The sequence below is a fragment of the Poecilia reticulata genome, linkage group LG1, assembly GCF_000633615.1.
Source record: "Poecilia reticulata strain Guanapo linkage group LG1, Guppy_female_1.0+MT, whole genome shotgun sequence".
Classification (NCBI taxonomy): Eukaryota; Metazoa; Chordata; class Actinopteri; order Cyprinodontiformes; family Poeciliidae; genus Poecilia; species Poecilia reticulata.
In genome coordinates this window covers 23,407,636-23,426,475 of record NC_024331.1, presented here as the reverse complement: position 1 = coordinate 23,426,475, position 18,840 = coordinate 23,407,636, and the positions used below count along the sequence as shown (strand labels likewise).

At 40.4% G+C, this 18,840-nt stretch overlaps 1 protein-coding gene across 12 annotated transcripts in view; it reads right to left on the bottom strand.

Moving 5' to 3' along the window:
* Positions 1-18,840, bottom strand: part of nfixa (nuclear factor I/Xa) — a 140,845-nt gene that overhangs the window by 80,821 nt on the left and 41,184 nt on the right. For 2 of the 12 annotated variants that reach the window (XM_017304744.1, XM_017304770.1), the window contains exon 3: positions 12,444-12,975. In XM_017304744.1, coding sequence (XP_017160233.1) covers positions 12,444-12,975 — 532 coding nt within the window. Of the gene's footprint in view, positions 1-12,443; positions 13,176-13,676; positions 14,450-17,650; positions 17,784-18,840 lie in introns of those variants that run through there. The other 10 variants (XM_017304757.1, XM_017304741.1, XM_017304765.1 and 7 more) reach the window with 8 other exon arrangements.

The following is an 18,840-nucleotide window of genomic DNA, read 5'->3' as shown; positions in this document are numbered from 1 at the left end:
GTCAGGATAAAAGGTTTTGGTCTGCATAAACGCACTGAGCCAAAGGAATAAAGAAAAAAAAAGCAGGGTGAACAACCAAATGCTTAACAATTTAACTTCATTTATAGTAATGGCCAAAGCAGTGTAGGCTAGCAACCAAACTAAACACAAGCTGCAGCCAGACACCATGAAAGGAAAAGAAATCATGTTCTGTTTCATGTTCACTTCCAGTTCAACATATTAACACAGATATAGAAAAGCTCTTCTGTTTTAGAGAGGCACTTCACGCCACATGACAGGAAACAAATACAAAGAATAAATACCAAGGTTCCCCAGGATAATGTTGAGAGTGTGGCGCAAGACGGGTAACTGAGAGGAGTTCAACTTAGAGAAATACGCATGTTCACAAAGATCTGAAACAAATTAAAGCTAAGAGTAAAGAAGTTAATTTAGGAGTTTTTAAAATAAAAGGAAACATTTAAAGCCCCTCAACAAAACATTTATATCTAAATATTGTGCTTAAAATTGCACCTTTGTAGTTTCCAGTGTTATTTTATTATTCCATTAAGTCGCACATAAATATATTGGGTTTTTATGTTACTGAGAACATCCAATGCAGCTAATATTAAAGTAAAGGAATAAGTTGAATAATCAACCAAAAATAAAATGGAAAAAGGGAAAAAATAACATACTGCTAAGAACAAGCAGCATCTAAATAAACTCTCACTCCTTTACAAACTACAATTTATCTAACTGACCATCATAACTATTAGCCAGCACTTCAGATATTCATTATTCTTGAAGAAAAACTCTAGAATCAAGGCAGGAAAGCAAACTATTTAGGAGTAATAAAAATAAAAATGATGAGCAGATACTGCTGAACTAGAGAATTTGAGACACAGATAGAAAAAGGGACACAAAGACGGTAGGAAAGACCACTGTAATTGCAGGAAAAGGGGGCTCATTAACCTGTCACTATCCTCAATCTAACCCCGAAATTAAGACCGGTCAGAGGGAGCAGCGAGGAAAAAAGGGGGGAATAAAACAAGAAAAGAGTTCTTTAGTTCCCGTCTGAGCGCGCACACTGCACCGTCATGGATCACACACCATATTTTATTACACACCTCGCATGACGAATCCTCTGTCTCTCTGCCATTTTCTGAACTAACTATGTGAAGGAACACTACGTTTTTCTTTAGAGAGACAAGAAAGAAGCAAAAAAAAAAAAAAAAAAACACTGAGGCTATGAAATTGTAAGAAATCGAACCATCCGAAACTTGCCATATTAAGCTTAACGGCTTAATATGTATAACTTTAATAAACATATCTTAAATATTCACCTCTGGTCAAACAAATTCAGAGCTGGAATTGTCATCAAGTGCTGGGGTACTAGCAATTACATGCTCATTACCTGCTATGGATACTGACTCATAGCTTAAGAAAACAGGACAATGAGATATCCATCCGCTCCCTGCAGAGGAAAAGTGTTTCCCCACCTGGTCTGCATGCAGTTAAAATTTGCAATACACACACAGCTGCAGAGGGAGCAGCCTGGTTTAGTGCAAATCAGCCCAGAGAATCACACGAAGCTAGAAAAAGATTAAGGCCTAAAGTGAGACATTGTGGGGGTAAAAATAAAAATAAAAGTAGAAAAATCTCTTTTCTTTCAGTTTACAATGTGAAAATTTGCTTTTAGCTTATAATGATGCATGGAATTATAACTCGAAGGCAAATATTAGAAATTTGCTTTTTTTTTTTCTGAACAAACCCCGTTTAAATTATCCGATATAAAATTCACAGTTCAGACCCGGAAGAGAATCAGAGAGCCTTGATTTGTCTGCCTTCTAACACTTGCACATCTTTCTTCAGCTATGGTATTGTTTGGGAAGTCAGGAGATGAATGGTCCAACATCTTAGGTCTAACAAGAACTTCTAATCAGAGAAAGCCAAGATAACAACGAATACGACTCAGATCTAAATCTTACTGCTGTTCTCAGACAGTAGAAAGGACTTTGTACGTGCTTTTGCATGTGATGAAATAATTCCTTGAATGATTTAAAGATCTTGTCGTCTTAAAAAATTCCCACATAATAGGTGCAATTCACTAGTAAAGTCAGTGGCCATGTCTTCATTTTCACACAAGAATACACTCTCAAAATACAAAACACACTAAAATGTTTCAATGTAGCACAAAAATGAAATGTCAAACAAACCAAAGAAAAAAAAAATTTTTAAAGATGCGGTCTCTGTATTTCTGAAATACACACATATATATTTTCCCTTGAGTTTTCTTTAATGTGTTTGCCAGTGTTGTAAAGTGGTCGTGTCTGTTTTGTTGTTGCTGTTTTTCACCTGGCTGCAGAGGAAATTTCCCATCGGGAAAATAATACAGTAATATTGATACTGATAAGTCAAAATATTTACGCTGAACAAAAAAAAGGCATTGTGTGGAAAAGCATATACACTCATATATTATACATTGAAAATACACCTCTCTGTTGCCTTTCTCCCTCTCATTCTCTCATCTGCCTCTCCAGTTTTCTTTTATGTAGGAGGCAGCACTGGGCACCAAGCCATGCCACATCAATATGCGTGCTGGTGAAAACCCTTCCCCTGCCTAGTCTGTGTTTCACTGCCGAGGCTTTAAGTTGTGGAAGCTTTAGCTAATGTCACCGGATACGGCAGGTCATGTTAGCTCGTATTTATTTACCGGCGGACGGCAAGCTAGCACTCCCACTGTGGAGGGCCAGAACCGGGCTGGCCTTGTCGTAGGAACCTGCCACAGTGACAGCCCATTGTCGGAGACAACACCAGCTAGTGCCACCCTGGAGGCAGCTTGGATTGTACCCAAACAAGGTTCCCTGGGAGCCTGGGTTGCCATGGTGGCAGCCGAATTTGGGCCCAGTAAAATGTGAGGCGAACAGGCGGTGGACTGGGGAGGGGGACTCTAGTGCAGGAAGGCAGAGGACTGAGGAAGGAGGAAAGAGGGCACCCCAGAATATTAAAAGCATCAAATCGAACAGACGCGTGAAACGCTAACCTCAATAGTCAAAGAGAGACGCAGAGAGAATAAGTGTGTTGCGTGTGGCTGTTAATTAAGGACACAAATAACGGACGAATTTATTCTGTCTTCTACTTAGTGGAAGTTCTAATTAAAAAGTATGAAGCTCAGCTGTCAGATCAGTCAAGTTACAAAGTGACAGATGCACTTCTCATATTTAACTTCACAAGGCCAGCGGTATAAACAAGACGAGCTTGTGAAAAAAAAACCCCGAGAGGTTAAAAGGAATAGAAGCTGTTAACGTTGAAAGACGCCACTCTCCTGGTTTCTCTTCCCTGCTCTTTTATTCAATATTCACTAAGTGGTTTGAAGTGACTTAACAGTGATCTTTGAATTCAAAACCTCATTTCCTCTTAATGGAAAAGTTTTCATGATGAAGTGCACCATGGGTCTTTTTAGCGCTCAGCTTACACCTCACTCTTTGCGCTGTTGGGTGAATGAGACGAATATTAAACAGCAGAAGCAGAGAAAGTTGCAGTGGCCAGTTCACCAAGGTGTCCCGAAGATCCTTGGACTCCAAACTTGCAGCTGGCTTACAATATCGCGTAAAATGCTAATTGACACGCATCACCTGGCGTGCAAATGTATAATGAGACATACATATGAACTCTCTCACATATTCACAGAAGCCTTGCCAAAAAAGACAACGCTCCCTGCACTGATGTGTGCTTGACATATGTACAGACTGTCAAGAGTTTCACCCACAAGTCTAACCCCACATTACACAATCACTCGACAAATTTGTGCTCATGACATTTCTATTACATCTTACAAATTATACAAAATTATAAAATTGGTACTTAATGTGAGCACACTATCTATACATTAGATGGTCCTAATCTGGTTGTTATAAAATGCTTGATGCTAGCTTTGTCCATCTGAAAACGTTTTGCGTGAAGTTAGTTTTGCTTTAACGTTCTTTTATTGTTACTTTATAAGTTGGTTAAATGCACAACAATAATACTTAGAAGAAAGACGACCCTTTTTTGTTTTCGTCGTTAAAAACAGAAAGGTCCTGGAATCACAAACTAATTTTGGAAAAACTGCTTTTCAAACATGTGCTCGTTATGTGTGTAATGATCTCCAAATACACCCAACTTTGGATCATTATCTTCATTTAGTCATTTTAAGCTACTTTTAATGAAGGGTTTTAGCAGAACAGTTTCACCGCTTTTAATTAGGTTTTGTGCAATGTGGGATAGTCAGGAATTTTTTTTTCTTTGTATGGCTTGATTATTTTCTTTATTATGTGTTATAGCTGATAAAGTTTATATTTAGCTCTGGGTTTTCCCGGTTTATGCATCTATGACAATAATTGTTGCCATTCATCTTGATCTAAGAGTTTGTTTTTTTGTCTCAATTGTGATTTAATTTAATACCTGTTTCAATAAAATAAAGTATTACAATCCAGGTGTTTTGTGAGTGTTTTCAACAGCTAGTGCACAGAAAATACTGTAAGAAGAAAATGGAAAACGAATAAAAGATAAAGTGGAATAATTTCACTCATTTTTTACAGAACCTTATGCTTATTGTCATCCTGTTGAATTCATTTTTATTTCTGGCAAAAAAAAGCAGAAAAAAAAGAGAAAAAAAGACCCTCTCTAAAAAATTGTGTGAAAATTTGTCATACATCTGAATGAATATCCAGCTTGTCTGTTCCCCGACTTAACTTCACACACCTCCCACCTGCTCTGCATCCCCTTTGAGCTCAAATACACCCAAACGAAGGCACACACAGACACACACACACAAGCACACGCACACACACTATGCCACTCCACTCCAAACTCATCCTGTTATCTAAACAAGCACTATCCTCTCGTCACCGTCACAGGGCTCCTTTTCTGTGTCCTCAGAGAAAAGAGAGACTGTCCTGTTCGCAGATGAATAGGCTCTTTTGATGAAACGCAGAGCCTTGTTTACTGCCACTCCATTTATTTACCGGCCTGTTTTTCAAGTCGACATTGAGCGACACTTTACCAAACACCCACCGGAGCTCCCTGTCGAGTCCCCCCCCCTCTATCCAAACCTCTACTTAACGGCGCTTCTCATACGCCACGTATTTATTCAAATACACACCCTATCCCTACTTTCAATCCCATGATGTTTCTTCCCCCCCCCCGTTTCATCCTGCCTCCTTTTCTGCGTCTAGTGTCCTAGATCTGTGGCCAAACTGATTTAAAGCTTACTTGCTTACACGGATGCATGCCAAATTTGTTTCTCTGCCATTCTGTTATGTTTCTCAACTAAATCACTCTTTCGCCCCCCTCCCCCTAAACTCTCCTTCCCGCTCTTCTCCTTCTCATCGTGTAACACACACCAAAGGACACCTTCATTTAAGCATTTTGCTCAACGAGGAAGAGAAAAAGTGGCACCCACAGTATGATTATGTGAAATGTTCTAAACAGAAAAATAAGTACCTAGATTAGTGATTAAATTAAATAGTCTGAAAATCACATAAAGTGAAAGCAATCAACTTGCATACAAAAAAAGACGGACTAAAGAGCAATCAAGCATCAAAGCCTGAAAGCACACGAGTATAAAATTTACAAGGCAGAGCTCGAGTCTTTGGAAATAAACATAGTCACTAAAAGGCTTTTTGTTAATCATTTTCCTCATCTTCATCCAAATTAGAGTTAAATAAAACACCTCCAATGTAAAAGTCAAGGTTCACAGCCTATGGCAAGCAAATAGCGAGCGTAATGGTCCTATTGAGTGCTAAAATGTTTGCGCTCACAAGTTATTATGAATTATTCTACAGCCTAAAATAGGAGACCAGGGTGCTAATGAGGCTAAGGAAGGGAATTCATTTGAACCCTGAAGAGGAATAAAAGAGAAAAACATGAACAAGAGAAGGAAAGAAAAGAAATGAGAAGAAAGAGAGGATCAGAGGGAGGAGGTTGGCAGGGACTGTGTATGAAAATTTGGCGCCTTCCAAACAGAGAGATAGCATCGTGCCAAAAGCGACCGCCGACACAACTCCTCTCACTTTCAACATCAGACTCCTTTGCTGTGTTACACTCGCCCACATAATAATTTCATTATTCTTTAACCCACATGTGTAAAATAAAATGGGTTATTTTGATTTGATTTTTTTCCCATCTAAATCAGTGCTGATCCAACGCTTTATTCCGATAATAAACTCAGCAAAGCTACAGCAGGATGGCACAGCACAAATAATGCAACCTGAGCTAAACTATTGCAGCTATGGACATTAAACCAAGCACTGAGACACATATTGCAGCAATGCTGTGGCTATGAGGTAGTGAGTACCGCCAGTGGCCAGTCTCGGCAGCCTTTGCCAGAGCCTTGCTGTGACTGCAGCCCGGCTAAAAGACTGCCGTCCCTGGCTCTCTGTCCTCTTTGGCGGCCATGCCCAGGAACGGGAACTGCCCACTGCTCTCTTTCTTCTACTCATTCTCCTGCTCCATGTATTTCTGAGGTCAGAAAACCCGCCTGAGTTGGTATATGGTTTTTGGGAACACACACATTTCATGGTCAGCAACACTACAAAAGCCTGAAAAGAGACTCGGCACTGGGAAGACAGAGTATTAAGACAGACAATACGTCCCCCTTGGTGCTGCTGACTCTTTGCCTTTTCTCATTCACGGTTTTTTTTTTTTACACTTTTTCCTTCTTTGTACTTTTTTGTTAATAACACTATTAAAGATATATCAAGTTCAATTAATTATGAAAAATATATTTAAAAAATGCTACACACACAGAAAATGTATGACACTGACAAAAATGAAAATGTATTAATTTTGGAAATTTATCGTTTCATTTTATTAAATACATTTATAAATATTGATCTGATCAAAATATTTCAAGGTAGAGATGCACTAATTTCCATTGAGGTCTGACTGGTTCATTTGAATAATCAAGTTTTTTTTCTGTGAGGACACAAGAAAGAGAAGAAAAACCAGCACCTTCAAAGTGGAAATAGTTCTCAAAACAGCACAAAGTGAAGGACAATAATTTTCAATAATTTTCCCATTTACGACTTAGTGTTAACCTCAAAGTAGTAAAAAAAAAACAGCCTTGTCTGAGTTTTTACTCAGACAAGGCTGAGTAAAACCTCAGCCTTGTCCTTTTCCTGCATTTAATGGATCTACCAATCACAGATCACAACCACTCCAGGGAAAATGAGAAGATGTCTTATATGCTTTACACCAACTATGTCACAATCCAAATATGTGAAATATGAACATAAACACAAAAATGCAGCTTTAAATCAAGATGAAAATACAACAGAAACAGTTAAGACAACATGCATCTACATTTGACGTTAAAATATTTTATTTAATATTTTATATTTTAAAAAGTCGGAAAAAGTGAAAAAGTTTCCTTTCCATTTTTTACCTCTTCTCTTACAAAAAAAAAAAACAGAAGAGGTTCAACAGCTGGGTCCGTTCAGAAAGATTAGAGGGAATCTGAGAAGAACGTGTAAAAACACTGAAGGCACAAGCTGCCATATTTGTCTGTTCAACCACATACTGATGGTCTCTACATGTCACTGGAATAATTTGTTTACCACATATCTCCTGACGCTGAAACTCTTCACACAAAAGGAAACACATGCGGGTAGACCAGAAATGTTCATGGCTGTTAGTCTCTCCCGAGAAATCTGGGTTTATCATTATGTAAAGAGGGGGGAGAAAAAAAGCCTCCAGCTATTTTTAGGGCAACGATTGTGCCAATTTTCACTGGTCAGTTTAACTGGAAACCAAACATAATGCTGTCTTTCACTTTTATTTCTTTGAGTGTGCTATGCTCTTCATGTTCTCATGAGATAAACACAGACAATGCGGTTTTGGATCAGTCCATGTCTGCCTTTGACACTCCAATGTCAGCATGTATCTGTGTATGTACATGTTTCTGAGTAAATAAGCACACAACAAGGCTTTGGCTTTCCTTATACAAGCAGCCTCCAAAGCGCACTTTTTTTCTTCTTCTGAGGCCAAGAATAGTGTGAGAAGACTCCCTGTCAAACTCTCGCTGCATCTTAACCCTTCAGATTTTACATGCGTGTTCCTGATGCCCGACAGAAAGGCATCAGGAACACAGTGAGAGCGATCAGTAAACACACACCGATGCCAAAGCTTCTCCCTGTGTGAAGAGCTTTCCTTAGCCGACATCAGGCCTCGTTCCCACAACACAATACAAAAGCCTCTGACCTGATGGACTCCCCGAGTGTCAAGATTTCATTAAATCAAAACTTCACTGCTGAGTGTCACCCAGGGCTCCGCTTGCGCAGACACAAACACTCGCACACAAAGACAGTCCACTCAACTACTATGGTGTCTTGGGAGCCTAAGAAGAGACCGGGAGCTAATTAACAACAGATTACTTTCTCAGAAAATAGAGGAGTTATAAAAGTGAAGACCCACGCAACCCATCACAGTATCAACTTTTACTACGCTGTAAATTATTCATCCCGGCAGCTTTGATATTCCGTCCTTTTTATTTGCTTTCCTTCAACTGACACTCTGTTTCTCTCCCCAGCCAAAGTTTACCTTGCACACTGCGGGCCCATAAATCAAGAGTTTTTCTTTTGTGATGAACGTAAACTGGCGTTTTGTTTCTGAATCCCTGCCGTGGTCAGGGAGTTGGCCGGAGGCTGGCCACGGCACCAGGGTTTCTCTGGACTTTCTCACAGAGCTGTCCAAGGCATTACTACTGCAATAGTGAGACGGAGGCGGGATCTGGCACCGCGGAGCGTGGAGTGTGGAGCGGTCATAGCAGAAATGGCAAGGCGAGCACATTTCACACCTCCCTCAGAGTGACTGCAAATTTCCTGTGCTGCACTTTTGATTGGAAACACATTTGAAACATCTTTTCATGATCACACTTACAGCGTACAAAGAAAATACGAGGAAAAAAAAAAGAAATATGAAAAAGGTCCAAACTATGAGTAAGTGCAGTGAGCTAACTTTGGACCTGACAAATGTTTTTTTTTTATATATATCTTTTATTTTTCCTACCCTGAATAAATCAGAAATGTGCCGAGTTTAATCTAAAACAGCACACAGATTATAAATCAAATAGCTCACTGAAGACTTTGAGAAGCAGCCAAATAAATTCTCCTCAGATGGTGTAAAAGTGGAGCCACCTATGCAGTAGTCAGACTCTCACAAGAAAAAAAAATCTTAACTGGTATTGTAAAGTAAATCAGAGCCAATACACTCTGTTTACAGGTTAATAAAGAGTCCCTGCTGTGTTGTTCTAGCAGACCCTGGGGCCAAAAGATCATTATCCTTATTATCATAGACCAATCACTTACATCTGAAGGCTAAGAATACACTACACTGTGAGCTGCAACACAATCCTGCTTCACCTCGTACTTATTCAATGCCAGTGCTCCAGCTGCAATGTTCAAAGTGTAGTTATATCTATTTTTTTCTCTTCATCTAAGGTGCCTCAAAGAAATCAGGGGAGGAGGTTGTCTGCGGCGGTGTTGTGGTTAATTCAGAAACGGTTGCGGTGTGTTCTGCTCTGTAACAGAGAGGATCTCAAAAGCTGGCTGGCTGCAGAACAGTCTGAGAAAGCCTGACGGCAAGCCCAGAGATTCCCCGTGGCAGCTTTTGCCACTCTGTCATAAACAAAACACAAGACGTCTTTCTCTTCTTCCCACACCAACGGGGCTCTGGTGCTGCCAAACCGAACAATCACTATTGTAGCCTCTTCTCCTTTCCAATATGCTCTCTCTACCTCACTCTCTCTCCGTGTCTCCTACAATATAAACAAAAGAGATCAGCGGAGGCTTTACCTCTGTGAGAGCAACAATGAGGCCGATGTTTAAGGAGGCAAAACAAAAGTGTGTACAGGATCAAAGAGGAGCCGGGAAGACAGAGAAGCTAAAGACTGACAAAATGCAAACCAAACAAAAACAAATAATGAACACATCTTGTCATTTGCTGCAGCAAGGCAACAACAACAACAACAAAAAACTACACACATCACTGAAACTGATCAGCATGACATCAGTTTGCAAGGTGAAAGTTAATGTCGTGCTTCTAGTTTTCAGCCAAATAAATCGTTCAAAGCGCGACTAAAACCAAGCATCAACTCTTTGGAAGAATTATTAAAACAACCGAGGAACACTGCATTAGCCAGATAAGATAAGAGAAAAATACAAAGTAAGTCAACATCATGAATGGATAGCACACTGTGTAGAAAGTGTTTTACTGTCCTGCTGTAAACCAAAGTACTGCAGAGGAGTGGAACAGCTGACGTCAAGGAAGCAAACTTATGGTGATTAATTACAGTTTCCATGTGCGTGCGCACGAGTGAACAAGAAACATTTTCTGTTTTGAAGAACCGGTACAGTCTGCTTCAGCAGAGCATTATACGGATGTAAAATAATATAAAATATATAAAACAATTTAAATATTTACTGCAACCCTGCTTGTCTGATCGTTGTACCTTTAACGTGAAATTTTACGTGCTGAAAATTTAGTGTAAAAATTATTTAATCAAAAAAAATATATATATATTCAAGACGTAATTTGAATTTTAAACCGTACCTTTGAGAATTTGTGTATTATTTAATTTAAAACATATAAATTTCACTAAGGTATTTTTGTAAAATCAAATATATTTCAATAGGACTAAATTTCTGTCAGAAAAAAAACTAATAAAATCAATATTGTTTATAGACAGCTTATCAAAAAAATATAAAATTACCATGACAACAATAAGAGAGACTACCCGTTACATATCGTTTATTACCATCAAAGAAAGACTAACAAAGCAAAGCTGGAGCTGCTGCCAAGGTTTTGGCTCAGGCTGTGTGAGGTGTCTGGCCTGGACTGAGGTTTAACGTGTGTGTGTGTGTGTGTGTGTGTGTGTGTGCGCGTGTGTGCGTGTGCGTGTGTGTGTGTGTGTGTGTGTGCGTCTAAGAGAGAGAAACACTGGGAGTTGCTTATGATAGCATTTGGCTAACAGAGCAGGTCGATGTGTTCAGGCGGTGACGGGGGACGTGCTGCGTATAAATATATACGTGCTGGTTAAATCAGTGTTTAAAATTTCCAGAAAATCCAGCTGAGATAACATTAGGTCATGAGCTTGTTTGAACAACCAGACAGCAAATGGTGATGTAGTGTGTATTTGGAGGATTTGGCTGTGAAATGTATTTTGTGAGAGTGTCTGTGTTTCTTACACTGTGAGAAAAAAACAGAACCCAACCAGTGTGTGAGTGGAGACCACGCACTGGAAGCTGCAGTGATGTTTGGCCGGGTGTGTGAGTGTGTATCTACGATGGTGGCTGAGATACAACAATGTTTGGCTGTTTCAAACTGTATCTGTGATAGTCTCTTGGACGAATGTGTGCACTGTGTTGGTCTGTGGACGTAATTGTGACTAAAACCGTGTTTGGCTGTTTGTCGGAAAGTGAGCTAAAAAAGATGAAAGAATTAAATTAAATTAAATAAATAAAAAATAAAAAAAACAAGAGTGTGTGGTTGTATTTAGCTGTGTTTTCATGGGTGTGAAAGTAGCTGCAATAGTACTGTCTGTCTTTAAGCTTTGCCGTTTTGTGTGTGAGCATGTGTTTGGCAGTCAGGTCCAACGTGGTGCTCGCTGTTCAGGCAGACAGCGAGGGCAGCAGCAGCCTGTGGCCTGAGAGCTGCAGACTCACGGCTCTGCTCTCTTCTTCTTTCACACACATGAAAACACACAATCTGGGCTTTGGCCAAGTTACCATCCCTGAATACAGCAACCTCCTCGTGGCAGCTCCACGTCCAGCAATGTTAAAAAACAGCGACTCCCCCTTTGTGCAACGAAAACATTACGTTTTACAGCACCGATCGTTTCATACACTCTCCCTCTCAGACGCACACATGCTCACACAGGCATGCAAATTCTTTTCTATAAAAAAATACAAAATATATACTCATGAAGCCATAAATTCCTCCCTCAGAAATATAAACAAAAACTTGCCAGAGCAAGCTGGAACTATGCCCCAGACACACATCCAAAATTTATTTTTATTACTGTTGATGCTGTGTTGTCAAGTAAACAGCAGAAGAAAAATAGAAAATAGAAATATCAAAATGACAGCGGTTTTGTAAAAGCAGCGCGAAACGTTACTTTTATTATTCCTAAACAATTAGCATACATTTTGAGAATAATTTAAATTATGAACATTAAGATTTAAATATAAAATGTAATATAGAAAAACTTCTCGGTGTAGCTTTTTTCAAGTTTACCTATTCATTTCTAAATACACATGTAAATATTTGTTATTCATGTAATTAACTGTCCTCCACCCAAATCTTTAATGTCCTCATTTGTGTTTCTCTTCATGTCTGTAAGTATTCAAAAAATCAGCACGCCTAAATGTGCTCATGTGCAGCATGATTTCAGTATTCTGTGTACAGTAAGTGTGCAGGTTGCAACATACCTGGCGTGTGGACAAAGTAGGCAAGGTAAAGGTCCAGCTCCTTGACAGACACTCCGATGTGGTGTGGCTGGACACACAGGCCAGGGTTGGTGCACTGTGGGGACTTGACGAGCCGCTCTCCGTCCGTGCTCTCTAGGGGACTGCCCTTGAACAGGATGACCATCACCAGGTCCAGCCGCCACACCTTGTCGGCCTGGCGCAGGCAGTCGATGCGACGAATCTTGCCCTTCTGGTCAGGGTTGGACAGCACGCAGCACGGGGGCTTTTTGCCTGTGATGGTGAGCACAAAGTCCTCGCGGAACTCGGGCCGGATGTCCTTGCGGAGCTTGGCCAGCAGGCGCGAGGCCCACTTCTGCTTAATCTCTGGCTTCTCCCCGAGTAGCTCATCTTTCACCGCACGCTCTTCCTCCTTGGACATGCGCTTCTCGTGCTTCTTGAAGTACTTGCGCTTGCGGGCCTGCAGGTTGAACCAGGTGTAGGCGAAGGCGCGGACGTGGGGCAGAAGGGCCTCGATGAAGGGGTGGAATTCATCCTGGATGAGAGAGGAGGACGGGGGGAGGGCGGACGAGGAGAGGGAGGAGGGGGGGAGGCACGAGGAGGCAGAGGATAGAGAGGGGGAGAACGGGGGAGAGAAGGATGGGGAGAGAGGAAGCGGGGGTGAGGAGGGGAAGAGAGAAGAGAGGCAGTTAGGACCGGCACGCAGCATGGAGGAGCGGCGCCTGCTCCGTGTGAGCGGAGGGAAAGAATGAGAGAGAGGCGCTCGGAGACTGACAGAAAGAAAGAGAGATAGTGATGGAGAGAGAGCTAAGGATGCTTTCCACTCTTTAACAGGGAGACATCACACTGAAGGACACATATGCAAACCACTGACAGACTAAGGTAAGAGATGAACAAACAAAGAAGTTAAATTTTATGCTTAAATAAAAAATAAAAAATAAATAGCAATGCATATTGTTAAATACGGACAACTTTTTCTCTAGAGAAAAAAGAATCAGTTTCGGATTGAGAAAGTAATAACAAACAGACCAAAAATTATATAAAAGGCAACTGAAATCACTTGGGTCGTGTCACAAGTTACTAAACTACTGAAATTAATTTAGTTGGTTTTAAAAAAATAGAAATAAAAATGCATTATTAAAAAAAATTCATGAGCATTGTGTCTGAAATGAAAATTGACCAAACAACTGGATTCAAAAAAATACGTGAATAAAACGTAAACGACATGGTAGTTACCATTTCGCTCTTTCATCATAAATTCACTCCATCGATTGTGGGTAAACTTAAAATGCAGAACCAGAACCAGTGAAGTGACTGGATTGTTGAGCGCTGGAGTATTGCTGTGAATATTACAAAACAAAAGACTGTGGAAGAAGAAAAAAAAAAGCAAAAACAGAAGCTGAGAAACTGTCCAATAAAAGCAGCAGGGGGGGGAAATCTGAGAAAGAGGAGACAGGCCAAAAAAGAGGCACAGTGCAATACCAGCACAGGAACACAAGAGGTACTGGAGCAAGAGTGAAGAGCGGAAAAGGTGCTGCTCAAGTGCACATCAGAAGGAGAGTGCAGAAAAGTTTAGCAAGCTCTCTATGTCAGCCATTAAGATAAAATAGACTCTGATGTGTAAAAATTAAGTTAAAATACGTGAGGCAGAAAAAAAAGGATCAAAAATCAAAACATTCTTCTTTGTTCACAAAGACGTGGAGAGAAAAATATTTCGATGAATACCAACAACAAAAAAAAGATTGGTTGGCAAAACTGCACATGGTATTGGTTGTATTCTGATCTGCAAAAGAGTCACAGAGAGAGAGAGAAGAAGAGCTGACAAGGGGGGTGCGGACGGAGGAGAAGAAGAAGAAAAGGAGGAAAAAAAAACAAAAAAAACAAGAGGACCGAGTAAATGTTGGAAGACTGTGCACGACCACTGGCAAACCCGAGTGGAGCTTCTTTTTTCCCCCTTCTTTCTCTCCAACTCTGGCTCTCCCGTTCTCTCTTCCTCTCCACTTTCCGTCTCTAACCATTGACTGAGTCTGTGCCAACATGCAGAGGGCCCACCTATTTGGCACGGAGTCTCTCGCAGCCCAGCCAATACGCACGCTCCCAGTGCTCAAAGGGAGGGAAGAGAGAGATGGCAGAGGGAGAAGCAAAGAGGTGGGGGTATGGATGGTTGGTGGCTGGTCGTGGAGAAAGGATTGGGGGGTGGACTGTGTGCGGTGCAGGCAGAAGGCACGTCATTAGCCAAACAGACAAGTTCCAATCTAGCGCAAAGGCAAAGTCCAGAGGATATTAATTTTACATGAATCCAGACAGCACCCGCCTTCTAAAGCTAACACCCCCCCGCCCCCCGCACGCGCCTTCGTCACCAACATGGTCACAGCCATCCCAACAAACCAGCTTGCTCTCCAACCGCAACCACCCTCCCCAACACCCCCTCACACTCTCTCTATGTGCTTGCGTTACACCACCTTGGCATGGGATGGCATGAGAAAACACAGACCCAAAATCCCACTAGACCCTGGGACCAGCAGCTGCTCCTGGATTTACCACACAAACAAAGAGAATGGTGTGTGGGGGGTGGGGGGCTACGAGGACCCCCCCGCACCCACCCACTACATCCCACCCCCAAACAAAAAATACCGTCCAAAAACATGCTCTCTTGTTTCAAAATGCACTCTTATGTCCAAACTGGCCCCTTCTTCTCCTCTCCTCTCCATTTTTTGTCACTCCACTTTAATAGCCCCCAACAGCACAGACACAGAAACATATTAAAAGTTTCTGTTAACAAATTAGGGTTCAATCCTAGTTGTGGGTGAGAGACAATTAAGCAGACTGCCGAAAAATGCTGTGGTGGCCAGCTTCACATGAGCAACCCACGCATGTTATGCTTTTTAATACTGCGACTGAATACTGGAACTGTCTTAAACAGGCAGTTCTGATTTATTAACAGCTTTCCCAACCAGAGAAGATGGCTTCAGCCATATTAAAAGTCGGTTTCCTGCAGCAGACAGTTTATTGCCTATCAGACAAAAGTGGAGGAGCACAGCTGGTTGCCCTGGTCTGGTCTGTAATGGCGGATAATATGTCCTCTGCAAGTTAGAAGAAAAGGCTGGCTCTAACCAGGAACAAGTTCAACATTTTTTTTTTTATTTGCAATGATTGGATTTATAATAGGTATGGCACACTCCTCTGATTACAATTACATTTAAATGTCAGCCTCCCAAATTCACAAAAAAGGGAATATATTTGCTGAATGGTGCTTTCCAAATTGCATGAATTAATCCAAGAGGCTCACAGGAATTACAGAAACGTTGTCAAAACTGGAATCTCGACAGTGGGCATCCATAAAAAGCTAACTTGTCATGAGGCAAAGTTGAGGGCACAGCCATGTGATTGTGGGTTCAAGCCACCTGCTGTGCAACGGGACAAGTTGCCTGTGTGAACGGCCTACAAAGGCTATAGAGTCCTCTGGTTGGCTCCCAGGACCATCAGATTTAGTGTGGCCTGCCCCTTCTGTCAGCGTCTGACAGAGGAGCTTCAGCCCAGGCTGACTGGCGGGTACGCTGACAGGCTGGCGAGCTGGCTGTGAGGTTGGCCGGGAAGCTGTATGGCTGGCTGGGTAAATGACCAGTTGGCAGCCCAGGCAGGTAGCTAGCTGGCTATAGTTGGTGGTCTGGTCTGCTGGCTGGTCACTGCTATTGGACCGGCCCGAGCCGGGCCGAGTGCCGCTTGTTCACTCTAACATACGCCTGCTCCACACAGCCGAGCTGATGATGTGAAAATATGGGAAGAGGGGAAGATTGCAGGGAAAGATGATGTATGAAAAACCGAATGCAAGTAGATTGAATTAAAAATGGATGTGTATGCTTTTTTTTCATAACAACAAATATATGCACACTGTTTATTAGAAGTGACAAAGATCACTAGAAGATTTTGATAAATTAGCCATAGACAAAGAAACGAAAATAGTCACATTCTTTCAAACATGATCCTACAATTAGGTGACAGATAAAAACCACAGGATTGCTTTCAGGGTAATTATAACCTCTCCCAAAACTGGTGACACATTTCTCTTTTGATGGTCCGGTTCTGCCACATTTTTTTCCTCTGTGTACCTCTTATAAAAACGATCATTGCCATGAATCTTTTATGTGGCTACATGCCCTTCTATGTAAATAAGCAAATCACAATAAAACAGCTGCAAGCGTAACAGTGATCAAAACTGGGCCTAAAAAGCTCACAGAACATTTTGCAGTCAAGGCAAAAAATGTTTTATGACTTTGGCCCAGGAACACGTCCGTGTGGCACCCCACTATTTAATATGTCCTTTTATTTCAGTGTTTTTAAAACCTACATTTCTTTTAGCTCATTAGTGATGGCTTTCCCTGTGTGCTCGGAGGTATTTAGAACAATAAATATATAATAGGGGCCATTTTGAGGCCTCAACCACTGGATTGTTAGAGGTATCTGCTGCGCAATAATTTCAGTGAGAGTTCATCTTATCTCAGCTTGGCCTGTTCTGGCTTTTAAAAAGTGATGGCCTTTGTTTGCCGGGCTGGGCAAAACACCCTCCATGGCACAGAAAAGCTCACAAAGCATGAAATGAAAGACACCTAAACGGTCAAGATGTAAGCAGTCGCAGCTTCCAAAACAAAATATTAACAGTTTAGCGAGTCAGATTTAAAAAAAAAAAAAGAGAGCTAAATTGCAACGCTTGCACAACTTGACGATTTAACACTGAAGTGGATGAAAGTAGTCAAATGAGGCCCAAAATAAAATGAAAACACGAACTAAAACACATTTAAGACAAAAAATGTAACACCACAAAGATAAAAAAAAAAACTGAAAGGGAAAAAAAGTTGTTTCTGGCGTTCATTACTAGCTTAAATGAGAGCTGGCATATTTCGATAAAGGAAAGGGAGGAACAGACTCCGCTGAGACAAACTAACAAAAAAAAATCCAAACTGTTACGCTAAACACCGTGTTTATTTCTGTGATAAACAACATGCAATAATATTTCAGAAAGAAACAAGGAATAAAGTGAACCTTATGTTTAACAGCGGTCGCCCACAAGATTCGGGGAACTTCGAGTTTATGTTGCTTTAATAACTTTCTGTGCGTCCATTTGTCCGCTAACCCTTTTGTCTTCTCTCTTTAAAATATAAAACAGCTGTTTTCAGGTTAACTTCTCTGAAAACCGAAATAAACTCACCCACCCGAGGTTTTTAAACGCATCCCTCCAACTCTCGGTCCACCTTCAAGAAAAGTTAAGAGTCAAAATAAAAGGCCGAACGTCGACTGAACACCGCAAGGCAGAAGAGAGAGTTGAAAAATAGAGGCACCCCTCTTTTCATTCCGTCCGAAAATGCCTCTTGAATACTCCTTTTACTTCTTTCATTTAGAAAAAAAAACCCTACCCTTTTATAAAAACAAAAAAGTAACTAATAAGGCAAATCAACGGCGTGTCCCTGAAAGTCCAATAATGACTTATTGTACAGCTAAAGAAACACCTGTCTGTGAGCGTCTTGAAAATGAATGATTTAACAAGCTGAATTCTGGCCTGTTTCCAGAACTTTCTCTATAGCTCTGGAAATACTTTAAATTAATGTATTAATATAAAAGAGTTAAAAGCCCGAATGTTTACTGGAGATGTAAAAGACCTTTTGAAGCACCGTTGCTCAATTCCTGTTAATGAGAAATACGTGATAAATTCAGTAACACCATTGCTTATATTTCGAACACGAAGGCATCTTTTACATGGGTCATTTTTTAGAATCAGAAGAAGAAAAAAAAATACGGGGGGAAAAATTACTTAATTTAATAATGTTTAAAAGAACAAGAAAAGCAGCATTAGTGGGTTTTTTTTCTAAAAACAGCAATTGCAGCTCTTTTGCATGTAATTTAAGCTCTAAATTGTCTAAAATGCTGAAAAAATCTTTAGGTTGATTAAAATGTTAAAACAGATTTACAATAAAATCCATTAACAACTTATGCAATGAATTTAGAAACAGTTTAATATTATGCTGAAACTGTTATTTTAAAATAACAGTAAATAAAACAATTGAATTAGAAGCAACTTATTATTATTATTATTATTATTATTATTATTATTATTATTATTATTATTAATAATAATAATAAACTGACTTGTACATTTGATAAGCACATCTGGAAAAGTTTATGTTCCAAATACAAATTCTAAAAATAAATTACATATTATAATAATTTCACTACCAAAATTACAAATTTTGTAAGTTTGTAAGCAAAACCAGATTTTCTCAAACAAGTTAAATCAGTTTGTCAGTTTTTAGTTTTTTTTTCCTAACTGGTTAAAATAATCATGCATTCTGAGAAATAGGAACACACACACACACACACACACACACACACACACACACACACACAC